Raw genomic sequence first — 17,362 nt, 5'->3', positions numbered from 1 at the left:
CAAACAAACAAATTACCTGAATTCACCCTACGCCATTCACAACACTTATAACAGTTGATTATATTTCAGCTCCTTCTTTTATTGTGTTCATTTACATTTGCGGCCTTAACCCACTGTTAAACCGGAAATTCTAGCCTCTGTATGGTGAAATGCCAGTCGAGAAATGTAATTCAGAAAGAGGACGAATGGAGACACAGAAATGTATACAGATAAGAGGGTGGGTAAATGTATCAGGATCTCTTTTTGACCTCAAGTATGATAATCTTCCTGCCGTGAAATACAAAATGAAACCTATTGAAATTAAAGGGACAAAAACTAAACCCTCCCCCCTCCCAAACAACAAAAAACATTTACATATAGTTGAGGTGCATAACCATGTGAAGAAATTCCACAAGTGTGTCAACATCGCATTCACGAATACAGCACCATGCTCTAGTTTTCACATTTAGCTGCAGCAAATGAAAAGTAATACCAAGACTGGGTCTGTGGAAACCTGATAATTGTGCAAATATAGTAACTTAACATACAAGACATTGGTGTCGTCTCAAACTCAGAATGTGAAATAGCTGTATCATATTACCATAGGAGAAATGCCGGTAGCATCACTTATCTGTTGATAATCTGAGGTAAGAGGAAACCAACTGACAGATGTCAACAGAATGATTCCTACTGTGAACTCTACTGTACTGTTAAATGGAAGGTTGGGGTTCTTTTGCTGTTGCGCTATTATATTTAACAACACACTTGCCCCAATTGAGGAGCAAGTGTCTTAGGAACTGTATATCATATCATTGCTTAGCTTGTGTTGTTGGCTTGAATGTCAACCACCTTATCTTATCTTACACCAGCAGAATGTGTCTTAAGCATCTGTAAACAGCTGTCACACCCCTGTGTTTTCCAATTATCAGTATGAATGTTGGACAGTTTTTGCCATACTAAATACATGTATTTATTTATGGTTTACAGCTGTTGAGACATTAATCAAGATGGTCAAATTTGTGGGAAACAGCACCTGGAGTGAAACAGTATGCATAATCTTTAGTATAGTTTAGCGAGCCATTATTTACATAAGGCAAAAATGTGCAGGGGGTGGCTGCCTCCCTTTGTTTTTCAATGGAAATTTCCACTAAGTGTCTGTGGTAATTATAAACTTCCTGTAATGTGCAGCACGATCTCTCTTGATAGATTTATGTTGGTACTGGTTGATTTCCCAATGTCTTGTTCGGTTATTTAGTTATCAGTATTTTTATTTGTTTGTTAGTTTGTTTGTTTTGTTTTTGTTTTGTTTTTTGTTTGTTTTTTGGCTGGTTGTCTGTCTGTTTCTTTGTTGTGACAAATTACTCTGGGTATGCCCCCAAATTAATTATACGGTATACTTGAAAGTAAAGCCGTGTATCTACGAAGCTCCATTTCATGACAAATCTTTTTCTGCTTTTTCTCAAACGTTGCAAAGCATTCACAATGCATGAAAGTGGAACTGCAATTTGTGTCAATGAAAAATCTAATTACTTTTCATTGCTTTGATACACTTTCTGTCACTCACAATTCAGGTTTTGCCATTGGTTGAGACTTGCACAGCCCCTGCTTTGCCGCCTCTCGGTGGGTGACTGTTGAAACGCCCCCCTTGTTTGAACACTATAGTCGCATCTACTGGACTTGAGAAAGTTGTTTATTTTTACTTCAGTCCACCTGGATTCACGTAAACGCGCATACATGTGAAACATCTTACTAATCTTCGACGACGCCCACGGATGTCAATAAATACTCAAACTGTAAAACGTTTGACTTGCATTTTGTGACTAGAAATGAATTGCTTCCATCTAGACGATTTTATTGCAGGATGGATAAGCGGTGAGTGCTTGCCTTAAAAGTGTAATTTAATATAAAACAGCGATTGCAATGTATTGAATAATGTTGGGAAGGCTACATGTTTGTATTTGTTGAGCAGTTTGTTGACTGAATATAACTTGAATATAACCTGGCTCGGATGGAATCTATCGATGTTATAGCCTTTGGAAGTAATTGCAAAGTGATTATTTTGCATGATATTTTCCAGGCATCCTAAGAACTTCAATAAATAAACAAACAAACATTTTGAAAAAAAAAGAAAAAGAAATTCTGCATCATGCATCATGTTTTTATAGCGTGTTTAAAAAAGTATCCGTATTTTAAAAAGTATCTCAGTCCCTGAGTATTGTTCTGGTCTTTAGCAGGTTTTTCAGCAACGGAGTGGGCACGGACACTGTAAGCATAACAGCAATACCGGCAACAGCCATTAGGGGCGTTGTTGCCGGGTTGTTTACAAAAGTGCAGGATCTTTCGACCTCAATACATTTCGAATCGTCTAATTTATAATGAATTACTTGCCTATACGTTCATTCGCTCCTGTTCAATGGGATATTGTCCCTGTTTTGTCCGTTACGCACACAAAGTTTTTCTGCCAGTATTGTTTTATTGTCATTTACGGCCCATGATTGATGGAGAAAATATTGAGTTGATTGTAAAGTTAACTCACGTAAAGTTAAACCATCATGGCGAAGCAGACGTCTTCCTCGTGCAGTGTTCTGTTTTTGTGTGAGAAATGTTCGGCCCAAAACGTTTTTGTTCTCCTGTGGTCAAAGGTTGAGCCAACTCAGTCTATCATAAGAACATGACAGTTAATATCGCAAATCCCACGGAGATTAAAACATATTATATTTCCTTCATCGACTTCATCGAATGTGCCATGTGTTAAAACGTTTTAATACACATAGCATTCGAATACAAAGAATTATAAATATAAAAAATATACTGTATGTTCAGAAATGTGTAGGATAATGTTATTTTTGAGAATATGTGAATGTGTGGTCACTTTGACTTTAGTCTTTTAAGCTTTAAGCTTAATATAACTCAACTAGAAATAATGCAATTACCCTTTCGTAAATAATAATATGCAGGTATGAACAAAAGTTGGACATATATTCATTTACTTTTAAAAATGTTTCAAAAAGTACTGACATGTCTGAAATATTACCACATAGAATATAAAACACAAGATAGGCGTGAATGCTGAAACATTCAGCTCTGTCCTAAAGCTCTTATGACAGGACGAATAGGGATGTGTAGGCCTATTGCACACTGCTGAAAAGGGAGCAGCATGATTTTCCCATTTGTGCAGTATTTGTATACTAATAAGGGGCCTAGTGGCTAAGGTGCATGTATGGGCCACGGATGGTCGGTGGCTCAAGCCCCGTTCTAGCCACGATAAGATCCACATGGCTGTTGGGCCCTTGAGCAAGGCCCTTAACCCCACATTGCATTATCCCCTGCTTAGTGAGAATCTGAATATAACTGCAAGTCACTTTATTATTAAGGTATATTCACTGCAAACTCATCAGTGAAAATGTGGCTGTAGTAATACAAAAGGTGTCCATTTTAATTATCTACTTCAAGGCTTGAAATTTAAGAATTAATTTATTTTTCTTGGTTTTCTTTCTCTAATGTCTTGCCTCAGGAGCCTCCAGTGTTGTTGTGGGACATCCACTTGACACAGTTAAGGTAAGTTCTGACACAGTTAATGGTGCAGCACAAGTAAAGTATACCTGTATTGTGTTTACTTAGCTTTAGATTGTTTGGCCCTATCTGAGTTTGTTGAGTTTTTATGTTGGATAGATCACCCAATATATAGTACAACTGGGTAAGAACTAGTCTACTATAGCATAAGTACATATAGCATAGAATGTTGAATATGTCTTGAAATAAGCTCAAGTCTCCAGCTGTACAGTATATACTGTAGGCCATGTCATATCTCCAAAAATAACTCTTGGTATCCTTGGCCTCTGGCACTGTCCCTCAGGCCCTGTGCACTCTTGCTATGTACTGATCTTTGTCACTCTGTCCCAAAGACTCGTTTACAGGCAGGGAAAGGATACAAGAACACCTTTCACTGTATCGTTACCATCTTCAGGAAAGAAAGCGTAAGTGATATCATTTCATATTTCTTCATTTAATTATTCAACAGTATATAATTCTTTAAAATAGCTGACTGTGTGGCCTCCAGTCAGCCACCAATCGGTGAGTTGATTTTGAAATGTAAAATAAATAAACAAGCAAAGGATAACAGTGAAGACAGGGCTGTGACATGCAGTGAGGTCCCTGATTGGCTTAGCACTGGCAAATCAGACAGCCTGTTGAGTAAGCACTGGGGAATCAGACAGTCAACTCATATCTCCAGGTCACAAAGTAGTAGTTCATAGAATTAGGCATAACATGAAACATGTTGACAGTACATACAGTATAAATCACAAAAAAAACTGCACATCAAAAAGTAAGAGAGAGATTAAATTTAGGAACAGACCAAACTTGAAATAAAGCATACTCAAACTTAAATGTTTGTACATTCCAACTGCTTATCAGAAGATGATCTAAGCGTATTATTGGCAAATACATGCAAATACTTTTTATTTTATAATTAAAATACTCAGTATTTGTAAATGCTGTATATGATTGAATACACCTTACTAATCAGAAACACCTGTCATTTGTCTCAAATGCCCTGAAATGGGGGGACTGTAAAAAGGGCTGTAATTCCTGCTCAGATCACCTGGTATGGATATAAATACCCTCAAAGTAAAGCTGACAGTCTACATTTTAATTTATCTTATGTATTTCATTTCAAATCCAAGGTGCAGGAGTACAGGGCCATAACAACCAAAATTATGTCATAGTCCAAATACTTACGGACTGGACTGTATATATAATCTCTTTTCAGAAACCAGTAAAGCATTGCAGTGTTTCAAGCCTGAGCAAGCAAAGCATATTTATTTACAATGTATGATGTCACAAGCGTGTTCTTTTTTCCCCCGGCTTTTGTCTTCTTTTTAAACTGATCTCAGTCTCACAGGCCAGTGGAAAATAACAGCTCCCCTCACTGTAATTCACTCTCAGCACAAGGGGGGAAAAGAAAAAAACTGTTCTGCTAGGTTTCATCTTACGTGTCAAATAGCTTCCTTGCCAGCTGGACAGCTCTCCTGGATGCCAAAAATCCCCCGTTCTCCTCACAGTGTTCATCTGCTCTTGCCAGGTTTCTGGGTTTTTCAAAGGCCTCTCCTTCCCGTTGGCCAGCGTTGCTCTCTACAATTCGGTGGTGTTTGGCTGCTTCAGCAACACGCAGAGGCTCATTAGCAAGTTTCGCTATGGTGACGGGCGACACCCCTCCAGCATATTGGACCTGACACTGGCAAGCATGGTGACAGGCTTTGTTTCAGTGGGCATGGGAGCTCCAGTGGACTTGGTGAAAATCCGGCTCCAGATGCAGTCTCACCTTGTTCTCGCAGGTAGGGGGGGAGCCAGTCTATTGAAGAAAAAGTCCAATTACAACTTTTGACTTTAGCAGCATTTGATTGTAAATGCTTCCAGCTGTGGTTACTGGTAAATGAACAAACCAATTAATATTCATTTTCTTTTCAAAATTAAGCAAACTTACATCCCGACAGTGAAAGTACAACTGCTTGCCCAGGAAGCTAGTGGGCAAGGGGCACTGTACTTATCCCAGAGGAAGAACCAGCTCATTCCTTTTTGTCCATTTTTTAAGAGAGCCTGAACCTTGCTGGGAATGTGCCACTTCGTTCAGTGGGGATCCAGAGTCAGACTGTCTACAGGGGCCCCATTCACTGTATTGGCAGCATCCTAGAGAGCGAAGGAGTCACAGGACTTTACAGAGGGGCAGGGGCCATGTTGCTGCGTGATATCCCAGGATACACCCTCTACTTCATCCCCTACACCCTGTTCTGTGATTGGTTGAATCCTGATGGCAATGCCTCGCCTCATCCCTGCTCCATATGGTTAGCGGGCGGATTGGCAGGTAAAGGATCAACTTGATTACATTCATGACGTTTTGCTGTGAAACTCATTTTTGAAATGGGTGGCATTTGAAAACTAATAAAATGTTTGTGCACAAAAGGCTGGAGGTGTTGCGTCACTGAAAAGATAAAACACATGGTTTGAGTAAACACTAAACATTGCGTGACTCTCGCTATGGAAAAGTTCTTAATTGGGAAGCTACCAAATAGCTCACACATGTCCGCAATATGTGTAACATTCCATGCTGAACTTGCTTTGTTTAATTTTTGGCTTAACCTCATCTCACCAAATGTATGCCTGCTTGGTCTGACTTCCTCCAATGCAATTCCTGATCTTGTTTGCACAATATCTGGCTATAAACCTTGTAAAGGACTTTATAGCACAGCGGAAGTGCTGTAAACAAACATTTATAACTGTCATTTTGAAAAGTATTTTTAACAAAGTTTACCGTTCTCCTATCCTTTAACTTGAAGAAACTTCTAACCCCCTATGCAGGGTCCATCTCCTGGGTCACTGCAACCCCAGTTGATGTGGTGAAGAGTAGATTGCAGGCCGATGGTCTACACCCCAGGAAGTACAGAGGGATCATGCATTGCATAATGAAAAGCTATAAAACAGAGGGTCTGCATGTAAGCTCGGCCACTTACACCATAATGAATGTAATGACATGTTGTGTCATTGCTTACCATAAAGACATGTGATATTTCCTGATAAAACAGGCAGTGCAAACATAACATATGTAAGTTGGCGAGGTCTGAGTTATGAAACAGATTATTGGCTGACTTTCATTTGACTTCTGTGCCAACTGACCTCCTGAGGCAGAATTATACAATTCTCAGTTTAAAGGTACAATAGGTAAGATTTTTGTGTTAAAACATTCTTACAAGACCATTAAAAAATCCCTTCCTATCATTGGAAAAGGCTCACTGACATGTTGACTCACCCTCTGCCTGTGTTTATAGTTGTACGCAGTTGACAGACCGACACTCTATACCATAACATTGTATTGGTGTACAATAATTAATGCTCATTGGTTGGAAATTGGTTCTCATTGCCACAGCCAATGGCGTGGGGGCGTTTCAATGTCAGCGCGTTCACAGAGAAAGGGGAGGGATAAACGGTTTGAGGGTGTTTGTTGTGTTTGCTGCAGTTCCTCTCTGGACCGTTAGAAGTCCAAAATTACCTATTGTACCTTTAAAGTGTCTAATATTGCAATTAGGTTGTGTGAGTAGACAATGTTGAAAGAAAACTGAATGTTGTGATAAACTCTAAAAAAGCTGTAGAGATGTCTAAGGCCAGTATATGAGGCATGAAGACAAATCCCATGAATCAATCTATTTTTCTGCAGGTATTCTTCCGTGGGGTAACAGTGAATGCGATCCGGGGATTCCCCATGAGTGCCACCATGTTTTTGACCTATGAACTCTCTTTGAAGTTCTTTCGGAGCCTCTAGCAGGTCATCTGCCCTCTTGCCATTGGCACACAAAGATGTTACCTGGAAACTTTATCTTCCTATTTTTTGGAAGTGAGGCACAAGGTAACCTGCAGTTTTGTGTGACATTATTGCTGCAAAATAATACACATTCTTACAAGTATTTGCACTTTCGTTTTCTTTTTCTTACATTAAGAAAGAAAACAAGTGTATGTTTACAGCAAAGATGAAAAATGTTTGCGCAATCAAAAATCAAGCACGATTTCTTCTGTACATGTAATTGAATATACTGCAGTTCAGTTATATACATTGTGTATATTTTTCCTAACTTTAAAAATATTGCTTGAATGGCAATTTATGAAATGTGATTAATTCTATTCAGTAGTATTATATCAGTCCAAATGTAATTATTAATATTGGCAGGCTTTTATATAATTAATCATTTATTCCATTGTTGCGAATTATATGAATACACAGAAAAATGTTTTATTGTTTCTGTACCATATCTTAATATATGCAAAAAAACATTCCAGGAAAAACTGAAATGTGCTGGCTGGTGTCTGCTTTCTGATTCATCTGTTTTTGACATTTGAGTGATTTGTTCATCATGCCAAACAATTTCTGCTGTGCAAACAGAGAGGCCAAGTGCAATATGAAACTACTGCCTTCCTTAGGGACTACTTGGAACATCCATTGGCCTCATTTTATGGATGTAAACACAGCAATATGCATGCCCAAATGACTGACCCACGCCCCATTCCACTGACAAAAAACAAGCTCTAAATAACACTGGGGTGACAATCTCAGCACATTTCAAAATATGAATAGCCACCTAGTAACCCCATTTTCTTTCTGCGAGAATATGACGCTATATGAAGGTACTGTATGTTCTACTTTCACTGAGTTCACCGAGTTCAGTGACGTCACTGGACGTGTTTGGTATTTGTAAGTGATTAATGCAAAGGCTAACTACGATGTACGGTGTACAGTAACATCACTGTAGTTATAGGTTTTCTCAACGGGATTTTATACTCGGGCTTGACACAGTGCATAAGCTCTTTAAAACAATCACCTGCTACAAAGCTGACCGGCAGTATGTCCCTTGCTGTCATATTTGCGATCAGTCTTGTCATCTTTTCAGTTCGGGCTGCATCACATTTGCACCTGATTGGGCTAGTGAGTTACGTTATATGGAACTTCGACTGTCTTATCGTCATGCTTCAATCTCATGTGGTTTAATTTCACTGGTTGAATTGTGATTGGCACCACAGATCTTGAACCCTACGACAGACTAATTACTGTCATCAACAAAGAAATATTGGCAAATTGAACACGCCATATTGAATAACTTATATAACATAACTTGCTTGCATGTTTTTTTTCTGCGTGCCCCCACCTGACGCTCAGTGAAGCAACGTGCATAGTTAGAGTAACCAAACAGTATTTTTAGTATTCGAGTACCAGTACCTTCAAAGGTTAATTGTGTATTTGGATATCCGTGCATATCCCTAGTATGGAGAAATATTTAAAGCACTGAGAGCTTCTGCAATACTTGGTAAGCATTGGAGGTAGTAAATCACCATGGTTGGTTTTCTTTCAACATTACGGGATTATTTGTTTTCTATCTTCATAGACTGTCTTACTTTCTTCTACAGAGCTAGCATTGAAATGGCATTGCTTATTGTTGAATACAAACCAAAACATATTGTGAATGCTATGGCACAGGACCATGTAGATAATACTAAGTCATTCTGCTGATTCAGGGTTCCGGAGGGCTACATAAATAATAGCAATGTTCTGTTCCAAATGATCTCATTCAATTGAGGTTCTACAAAGGTCTTACTGTGTGATAACGTTGACTGCACAAGTATACTACAGCATGTGTTCTTGCTATGCTGAGAAGAACACAACCTTGTCACTACTGTAGCTGTTCTATCTCATGGCTGGCTGGAGGATACTGATAAGCATACTCAGTAGGGAAGGTTGTGTGCTCTCACAAAGAACTGATATGTTTGAGCAAGGGTGCAGCTCTTATTTCCAGAGTTTTCCCAACATTAACATTAGCTCCTAAAAAATAATTCAGGCACTGATACACACCTACTGTAAGAGAGAAGAGGACATTATTGTCCAAAGAAAACCCACAAATCAGCAGAATTATTTAGCATTATTTTACATGGTAATTAATTTTTTGGTCCTGTGCCAAATGTTTTGTATTGAACAAAAAGCAATGCCATTTTTTGTTTGGTGCAAAGTTTGAGGTTTTCATAGCAGCAGTGTGTGTAATACAAATAATAATAGGAACCTTATAGATTTCCTAAGTACCGCAGATGAAAACTTCATTAATGAGTGATAATCACACATAGCATGAATGTCCGCTCTGAACTCTGAGGATGACTACAATTATTTTGGTGACACTTTAAATGAAGTGCTGCCTATAAAGGCTTTATGAATCATATGTAAATACTTCAGAAACATGGCATAATGGCTATATAAGTAAATGTCATATTTCATAAAGGGAGATATGACACCATCTTAAGAAATGTTATACCAGATGGGATATAACCAAGAATGTCACCTGGCTAAAAGCTAAATGTTGCTTATGTCACATTTGGTGTACTATGTTGCATAAGTAGGTGTTATGTCTCCCTTTAGGAAGTATGACATTTGCTTATGTATGATTTATGAAGCCATTATGTCATGTTTATGAAGGCTTTACATACTGTGTGCCTCAGAAAGCATTTATAATTTAAAAAAATGTTTTTAAGTGTGACCATTAGTTTTTATTACAGCAACATTATGTTTGTAGATTGCAATTCCACACTAATGGTGCATACCCAAAAATATTTTATAGAGGTGCAGACAAGCGGAACATAAATAACTTGAAAATAAGAAAGTTGCACACTCAAATTTCTTGTTTGAGTGTGCAATTTTCTTATTTCAATTTTGAATAGATGCTATTGTTTTGCAATTATATTAAATACCAATCATTTATTTGTATCATTCCTATTATGAAATAGTAGTGATATTACATTGGTGCATGTTTTACTAAATTAATTTGAATGATTATATAAAATATGGCATTTTGGCTGACTTGACGACAATTGGTACATGCATGTACACACATGTTTTGCTAGGTGGCAGTGTTTCCTAGATTATGAAAACCTGAGCCAAAACCCAAGCAAAATATTGCAGGAATTACTCAATATTTGTGTGTGGTTGAAACCCAATGGCCCAATATTTCTGACATGGGAGAAGGTGATATACACTCAGTGATCACTTTATTAGGTACACCTGTACACAAGCTTGTTAATGCAAATATTTAATCTGTCAATCATGTGGCAGCAATTCAATGCATAGAAGCATGTAGACATGGTCAAAAGGTCCAGTTGTTTTTCGGACCAAATGTCAGAATGGGGAAGAAATGTGATCTTGACCGTGGAATGATTATTGGTGGCAGACAGGGTGGTTTGAGTGTCTTAGAAACTGCTGATCCCCTGGGACTTTCACGCACAACAGTCTCTAGAGTTTGCAGAGAATGGTGCAAAATACAAAAAACATCCAATGAGCAGCAGTTCTGCTGGCAGAAACGCGATGTTATTCAGAGAGAGGTCAGAGGAGAAGTGCCAGAAGGGTCAAAGCTGACAGGAAGGTGACAGTAATGCAAATAACCACTCATTACAACAGTGGTATGCAGAAGAGCATCTCTGAACACACAACACGTCAAACCTCTAAGTGGATAGGCTACAGCAGAAGAAGACTTAATAAGTCTAAAAAGACAAGTTAATAAATATCCAATAAAGTGCTCACTGAGTGCATACTGTAGGTCATGCAGATTAAGGGGGCGACATGGCTCAGGCAGTAAGAGCAGTCGTCTGGCAGTCGGAGGGTTGCCGGTTCGATCCCCTGCCCGGGCTGTGTCGAAGTGTCCCTGAGCAAGACACCTAACCCCAAAATGCTCCTGACGAGCTGGTCGGGGCCTTGCCTGGCAGCCAATCGCCGTCCGTGTGTGTGAGTGTGTGTATGAATGGGTGAATGGAGAAGCATCAATTGTACTGCGCTTTGGATAAAGGTGGTATATAAATGCCTGCCATTTACCATTTAGATTATATATTTTAAATGGTCAACCGGCTAAGAGTAAAACGCATGATGGCTTGTACATGCATTATTACATGCATGGTGTCACAATAGGTAGAATGAGTTGAAATCCTATGATTTGTGCTAGACAACTAGGTAAAATCACAGTTATCTTCATTCTTTTCTTTTTAATGCCTGTGACCTTCAACTCTTTATTATTTAAAAAAAAAACCGATGAAGCATTTCTGCAGAATTTCTTTTTATTGAATTTCCAGTACAAAAACACCTATTTCTCATTGGAAGGAATGCCAAAGCCTATGATTTAAGTCCCTGTGTCAGCTGTGTCCCTGTGTCAGCAATATTTGAGAAAAGTTGATTGTAATTCAAAATTCAGGCATGACATATTGCTCTTCCACCTGAAACAAATAATTTTCCTTGTGCTTCATGGTGCGAGAAATCTAATGAGTGAATAGTGTAGGTCAGGCAAAATACAATCAGCCCTCATCTACTGACTGTGACAACTGTTTTAATTGTCTGGTGCAGGTGGGACTGTGTCTAAAGAAACTGTAATTCCTGTCATTTATTAATGTAAATACCTCAAATTAAAGCTGACAGTTGGCACACATATTCATTAGTTTTATTTCAAATTATGGAGTAGAGGGCCTAACAGCATTCTGAATGGCTTTATATAAAATGTTATATTTGACAGAGGGAACCTGAATAAACACAAAACATATTTTTTAAATCACTATTTCGTTAATTTAATGAAAAAAGTTATCAAACTCCCAAATTGCCCCCTTAACAAAAATAAATTGCCCTCTTAAACTTAATAAGTGTTTAGCAGCAATGATTGCAATCAAACGCTTCCTATCAGTCTTTCACATCACTGTGAAGGCATTTAGCCTACTCTTCTGTGCAGAACTGATTTACTTCAGGCAAAATGGCAGGTTCTCAAGCTAAGACTGCCCCTTTCAGGTCCTGCCCCAGCATCTCTATTGAGTTCAAGTCAGGACCTTGACAGGGCCATTCCAAAATTTTTATTTTGTTTCTTATCTTGTCTTGTCTTGTTCTCTCGGCGGGTCACAGCTGTTTTGGCGGCATCCTGAGGACCAACAGCATATTAGGCAGGTGGTCATAGTGTTTTGGCTCATTGGTGTATGCAATAATAGAATAAATGCATTTCTGCCCGCAGAACTGCTGCTCGCTGTATGTTTTTTGTTTTTCATACCATTCTCTACAAACTAACTCTAGAGACTGTTGTACATGAAAATCCCAGGAGGTCAGCAGTTTCTGTCTGACACCAACAATCATGCCACAGTCAAAGTGGGCAAAAGGATGAGGTTTGGTAATGCAACGTGCCTATCAAGAGCCTTGTATATGCCATAGACTATAATGGCACTTATATAGTTATATATAGATATTGTTGTGTTTTGTATTAGCTATTGTATTGTTGTACTGGGGGTATTCTAGCTGCCAACCGTGGTATGCTAGTTTGTAAGTTGATGTATTCTTCAAGGGCTCCGATTGTATTTGTATGGTCACGCTAGGACTTGGAACTGTACTGTCCTCTCAGGTCCTCTTCATGCTTGTTCCTGTGTTTGATCTGCATTTCATTGTACGTCGCTCTGGATAAGAGCATCTGCTAAATGCCCTGTAATCAAGAATCTATTGTAAACATGAGTGCTCACAAACTTCTTATGCTTCCCTAGAACTGTTGTTGTGTATAGGTTATGTATTTACATGAATGAAAGGTTTGCAGCCTCACCTGTATTGTATAGGGATGAGGATAGTAAATTCAATTCTTCAGCATGCTGCCTTTATCTGTGAAAGTCTGTTTTCTGGTCAACCATCTTATCTAGAAATCAATAGATTCCGAGTGTAGACATGTACGTATTTTCTGAAATTCATTCTATTGACAATTCACATAGTCTACTTTCAGGGCATAAAATAAAGCACTGTTTTAAGCTGTGCAACCTTACTTTATTCATAGCAAGTCTGTAAACGGTAGAAATGGGGTAATTCAGCATAGAGAAGTGGCAGAATACAATGGTTTTGTATATTCTGTATAACTGGATTGTATTCCTGTGACATCAGAGCAACATTTGTTTTATGATGCAAAGATAAATCATATGCTGAAACGCTCTATGCTCTTCTGATTAATGTAGGCTACATTTTATATGCGTATGACAAAAACCTGAGCTTGTGATTTAATACTCATTAACTCCCACCCTCCCCCCACCTCTTTGCTGGTAGACAGAGGTACAAATGATGCCGTTGCTAATTGTATTCTCCACATCGACTGCCATTATAATCTCTGTGAAGGAGGGCAGAAGCCAGCAGAGCTGGAACATTGGGTATGAGGGAAGCTCTGCGAAGGCAGGTGTCTCCAAACGGTTAGAGCCTATGAGCTCCCCTGAGCTCCTCCTCCACTGTCCCTTTTGTCCTACTCTGCTGCCTGCCTTCTCTATGTGCACTATCTATGTGGGATACAGGCCTATTAGCCCCAGCTATAGTGTTCCTGCAAACTACTGTGACTTTGGGACATTTCATGTTGGTGGGGGAGACTTTAAAAAAGCTAAGAGCTCATTTCCAGGCAGTTTATTTGCACTAGTCAGAAGTGATGTAAACATAAGACATACAGCAAGTTATTTTTTCCTTTGCTTTATACAACAAAATAGACAGGAATTCTGATTAATGATATATCACCAGATTTACAGAATATATTGGTTTCAGTTTTGCTAATTTAGTAAGCAAAACTTACTGGCTAACAGCCCCACACAAAAGATCCCAGGGTGGACAGAGTCATCACTGGCAAAGGAGAACCTTGGAAACAATACTATGATTCAAGGATTTTGAACCTCTGTCAGACTACCCTGCACTTCCTAAAGCAAAGGTGTCATGCATGTTTGTCTAAGAATGTGTTTGTCTTGGTAAGATTATGTTCTGTTTTGGAGTAAAAATACTGTAGCCTGATGGGATGTCTGACTGACTGCGTTTTCATTTAAATTTTGAAACCTCTCTTGTGTATAGCGCTTGAATGTCTTTCACACAAAGACAGGAGGGGTTGTTTCCCTTTTTACATTTGGATAGCCATTTGAATATTGATACCTTGATAATAAGGTATCAATAGGTAATAATATTGATAATGATATTTCAAATGCCTGGTTAGAAACTGAAAATGCCTTCAGGGTAAATTATATTAAAATGAACATTTTGACAAAGTTATTGACAACATAATCACAATTCAGGAAATCTTCCAATTTGCATTATCTTTTGAATAAGACTACTCATACAGTCTGCAAATCCCTGTTTGAATGAAATGTCAATACTAGTACATGAAATGGAAAGTGCAAATGAAATTATTCCATTTGAATTTTAACTAATTTAAAAAAATATATAGAAAATGCATATATGAGTGGGAAAACTAAATTTGAATATGGAATCAAATTTAAATTTTACATATTGCATTTTCATTGTAAAAATGTATTACATTAATGTATTATAATGCAGAACTCACTGACATTTCTTAGAATATTAAGAGTTGGAAAGCCCCTGGTAGATGTGTTAACATTCAAAGCTCTATTACATTTGTGACAGCATTCTTGTGGCATTCTTGGCATGTGGTAATTGGTGTCCACTCCTCTGAGCAATGCATGAAGGCAGTCTTTCTGTGTGTAAGTGACTTGCTCTCACACTTGACCTGGTGAAATGTGTAATGTTGGGGGTGACGGAGAGCCAGTTGCGACTAGGAGAAAACCCCTTCACAAAGCGCGCACGCGAACGTGTTCGCCACTAATACTCCCAAAACACAACGGAACTGAATACTGTCCTTCTCCCGAGACACAAAAACAAACCCGAAGGCGACTCAGAATAACTAAACAGAAAAGAGCCCAAAAACTGGCTGCGGAGAAAATAAAACAACCCTTTAAAACTGGGCGAAATCACAAACCAAACTTGGTGCTTGTAAACCCTCAGTGATGTAGTGGACTGAGGAAATCCAGAAAAGAAAATACAACCTAGCGACAAAAATGCTAGGCACAATAAAATAAAACCCACGAGACGCAGCTCGGGAATAAAAGACAAACAAAAATACAGTTACCGGGGACACCGTCCCTCTACCCACGACTCACACGAGTCTCAAATAAAAAGAACAAAGAACCTTAAAGGAAGGCGCCAGTGAACAAGAGCGACCGACTGCACGCCAACCTTACCCGTAATAGCAATCACAATACTACCAGCACAATACCGGACTCATAGAGCAAGAGTCTACCCTGTGCTTTTACCGGCTTGGTATAAGAGCGAACAGTTAAATACACAAGCACTGAACGGAAGGCAGGACTGGGTTTAAATAGTCTCCCGGGAGGTAATTCCCCTGAAGTAAATGAGGATCAGGTGAAATCAATGATCCTCAGCCCTCAGGTGGTGACCAGGGGTATTACCTCCCACCCTGACAAAATGTAGCCAGCTTGAACTGATCAAAACAGAAAAGGACCAGTTGGAAGATTATTCAGGGCCTGTTTGCTTCGCACAAGGGGCCAGCTTCATTTTTGAAGCTCCCTTTCTAGTCATGGTGAGAAACATTGTTCTCTATTGCCAGTGCAGTTGGCTCCAGTATACAATTCCCTATAGAAATACACTGTATTTCATTTTGAGGTCAAAAGGTGTACATGAGATGACAGATCATAATTTAAACTTTTATCTGTTTGTTTGTATCTAGATTTCTTAAACAACTTACACCTTTTGTATCAGACCACCACTTTTTAGGTGAGCAAAATAATTACAGGTGTTTCTTGTTGCCCAAATGAGTCCTATTAGATTGATTGGTTAAATAATAAATAGTTCTGAATGTCTACTCTTGGTTTTAGCCTTGGGTTTTGCCTGGCTATACTACGAGATGCAAACCTCTCATCAGTAGTAAGAATTGGAAGGCGAGATTACAATTTGACCAAGATTAACCTATACCAAAATGGTGGAAAGGCCAAAGTGTGGAGAAAGATCAGCGATCTGCTCATGATCCAAAACATGTAAGCTCATCTGTGAAGCAAGGTTTAGGAAGTGTCATGGCTTGGGCTTACATGGCTGCTTCTGGAGTGGGACCATGCAAGGTTTATTCCATCGAATCATTAATAAAGCACAATAACTATTTTTTGTTTTGTTTTTTGCATATTTATCAAGGGTGCCAATTCTGGAGCCCACTGTACATTCTAAAACCAACACAAGGGAAACTGTTGCCAGCTAACTGAACAAAAGTGAAAACAAACTGGAAAGTATCAGAAGGAAACGGTCTTTCAGTTTATTTTTGTGTCAATATACTGTACTGTGTACACAGATTGCTTTTAATCATATGGACCTGCATATGAAACAATACACCTGGAAATAAAAATGACAACTGGAATAAAACAAGATCAAGAAGAGGTTCAAAAACAGAAGAAAATAGAAGATGAGGAAAGCAGGGCTACATACAAGAAAAATACTGGTTTTAGAAAAACGGTTTTACAAATTGAAATGGTGCTGTATTGAATCAATGTGCAAAGGGCTGTTACTATGAATGCTGATGGGGTGATTTTGTGCGGCGTGACACAGATGCCTAAATATATCATGGTGCTTCTGGTTACACCATAACACTTCCATCTCAGATAATGCTGGAGAATATTAGAGTGTATGCAGCATTTAGAGTCCTGGTAATTACAGTTGGTACATTTTCCCCCTGCTTTAATTCATTAATGCAGATATTAAAATGCAAGGCCATTACCTTAAAATAATGCAATATGTGGCTTTAGCAGGGAACAGCTGAACCATAGTGAACTTAACCAGGGTTTAATTCAGGCAGGAGAACATTTTGTGCATTTAGCCATTAACTGGCACGAGATGTTCTTGAAGCTCTAATCTTCAATCTTATACATTTTAATCAGTAAAAGACAGAAGAAATAGGCAGGTACAACGTAATTATATGCTTGCAGCATTTCCGTCTTAATTCAACAACACGATTATTGTTAAAGGGATCAAATCTATATG

At 38.6% G+C, this 17,362-nt stretch overlaps 1 protein-coding gene across 2 annotated transcripts in view; it reads left to right on the top strand.

The window, feature by feature from the left end:
- The window catches only part of slc25a48 (solute carrier family 25 member 48), a 29,296-nt gene extending 21,497 nt beyond the window's left edge, over positions 1–7,799 (top strand). The window contains exons 1-7 of one of the 2 annotated variants that reach the window (XM_061236143.1): positions 1,671–1,851; positions 3,494–3,537; positions 3,885–3,956; positions 5,063–5,315; positions 5,573–5,842; positions 6,337–6,470; positions 7,190–7,799. In XM_061236143.1, the coding sequence (XP_061092127.1) occupies positions 1,806–1,851; positions 3,494–3,537; positions 3,885–3,956; positions 5,063–5,315; positions 5,573–5,842; positions 6,337–6,470; positions 7,190–7,294 (924 nt within the window). In that variant the 5' untranslated portion in view covers positions 1,671–1,805 and the 3' untranslated portion in view covers positions 7,295–7,799. Of the gene's footprint in view, positions 1–1,670; positions 1,852–3,493; positions 3,538–3,884; positions 3,957–5,062; positions 5,316–5,572; positions 5,843–6,336; positions 6,471–7,189 lie in introns of those variants that run through there. The other variant, XM_061236142.1, reaches the window with a different exon arrangement.
- The last annotated feature ends 9,563 nt before the right edge of the window (positions 7,800–17,362 follow it).

The sequence above is a fragment of the Conger conger genome, chromosome 3 (assembly GCF_963514075.1).
Source record: "Conger conger chromosome 3, fConCon1.1, whole genome shotgun sequence".
In the NCBI taxonomy this organism is placed as follows: Eukaryota; Metazoa; Chordata; class Actinopteri; order Anguilliformes; family Congridae; genus Conger; species Conger conger.
Note: the sequence above shows the minus strand (reverse complement) of the source record. Positions and strands in the feature narration are given on the sequence as shown.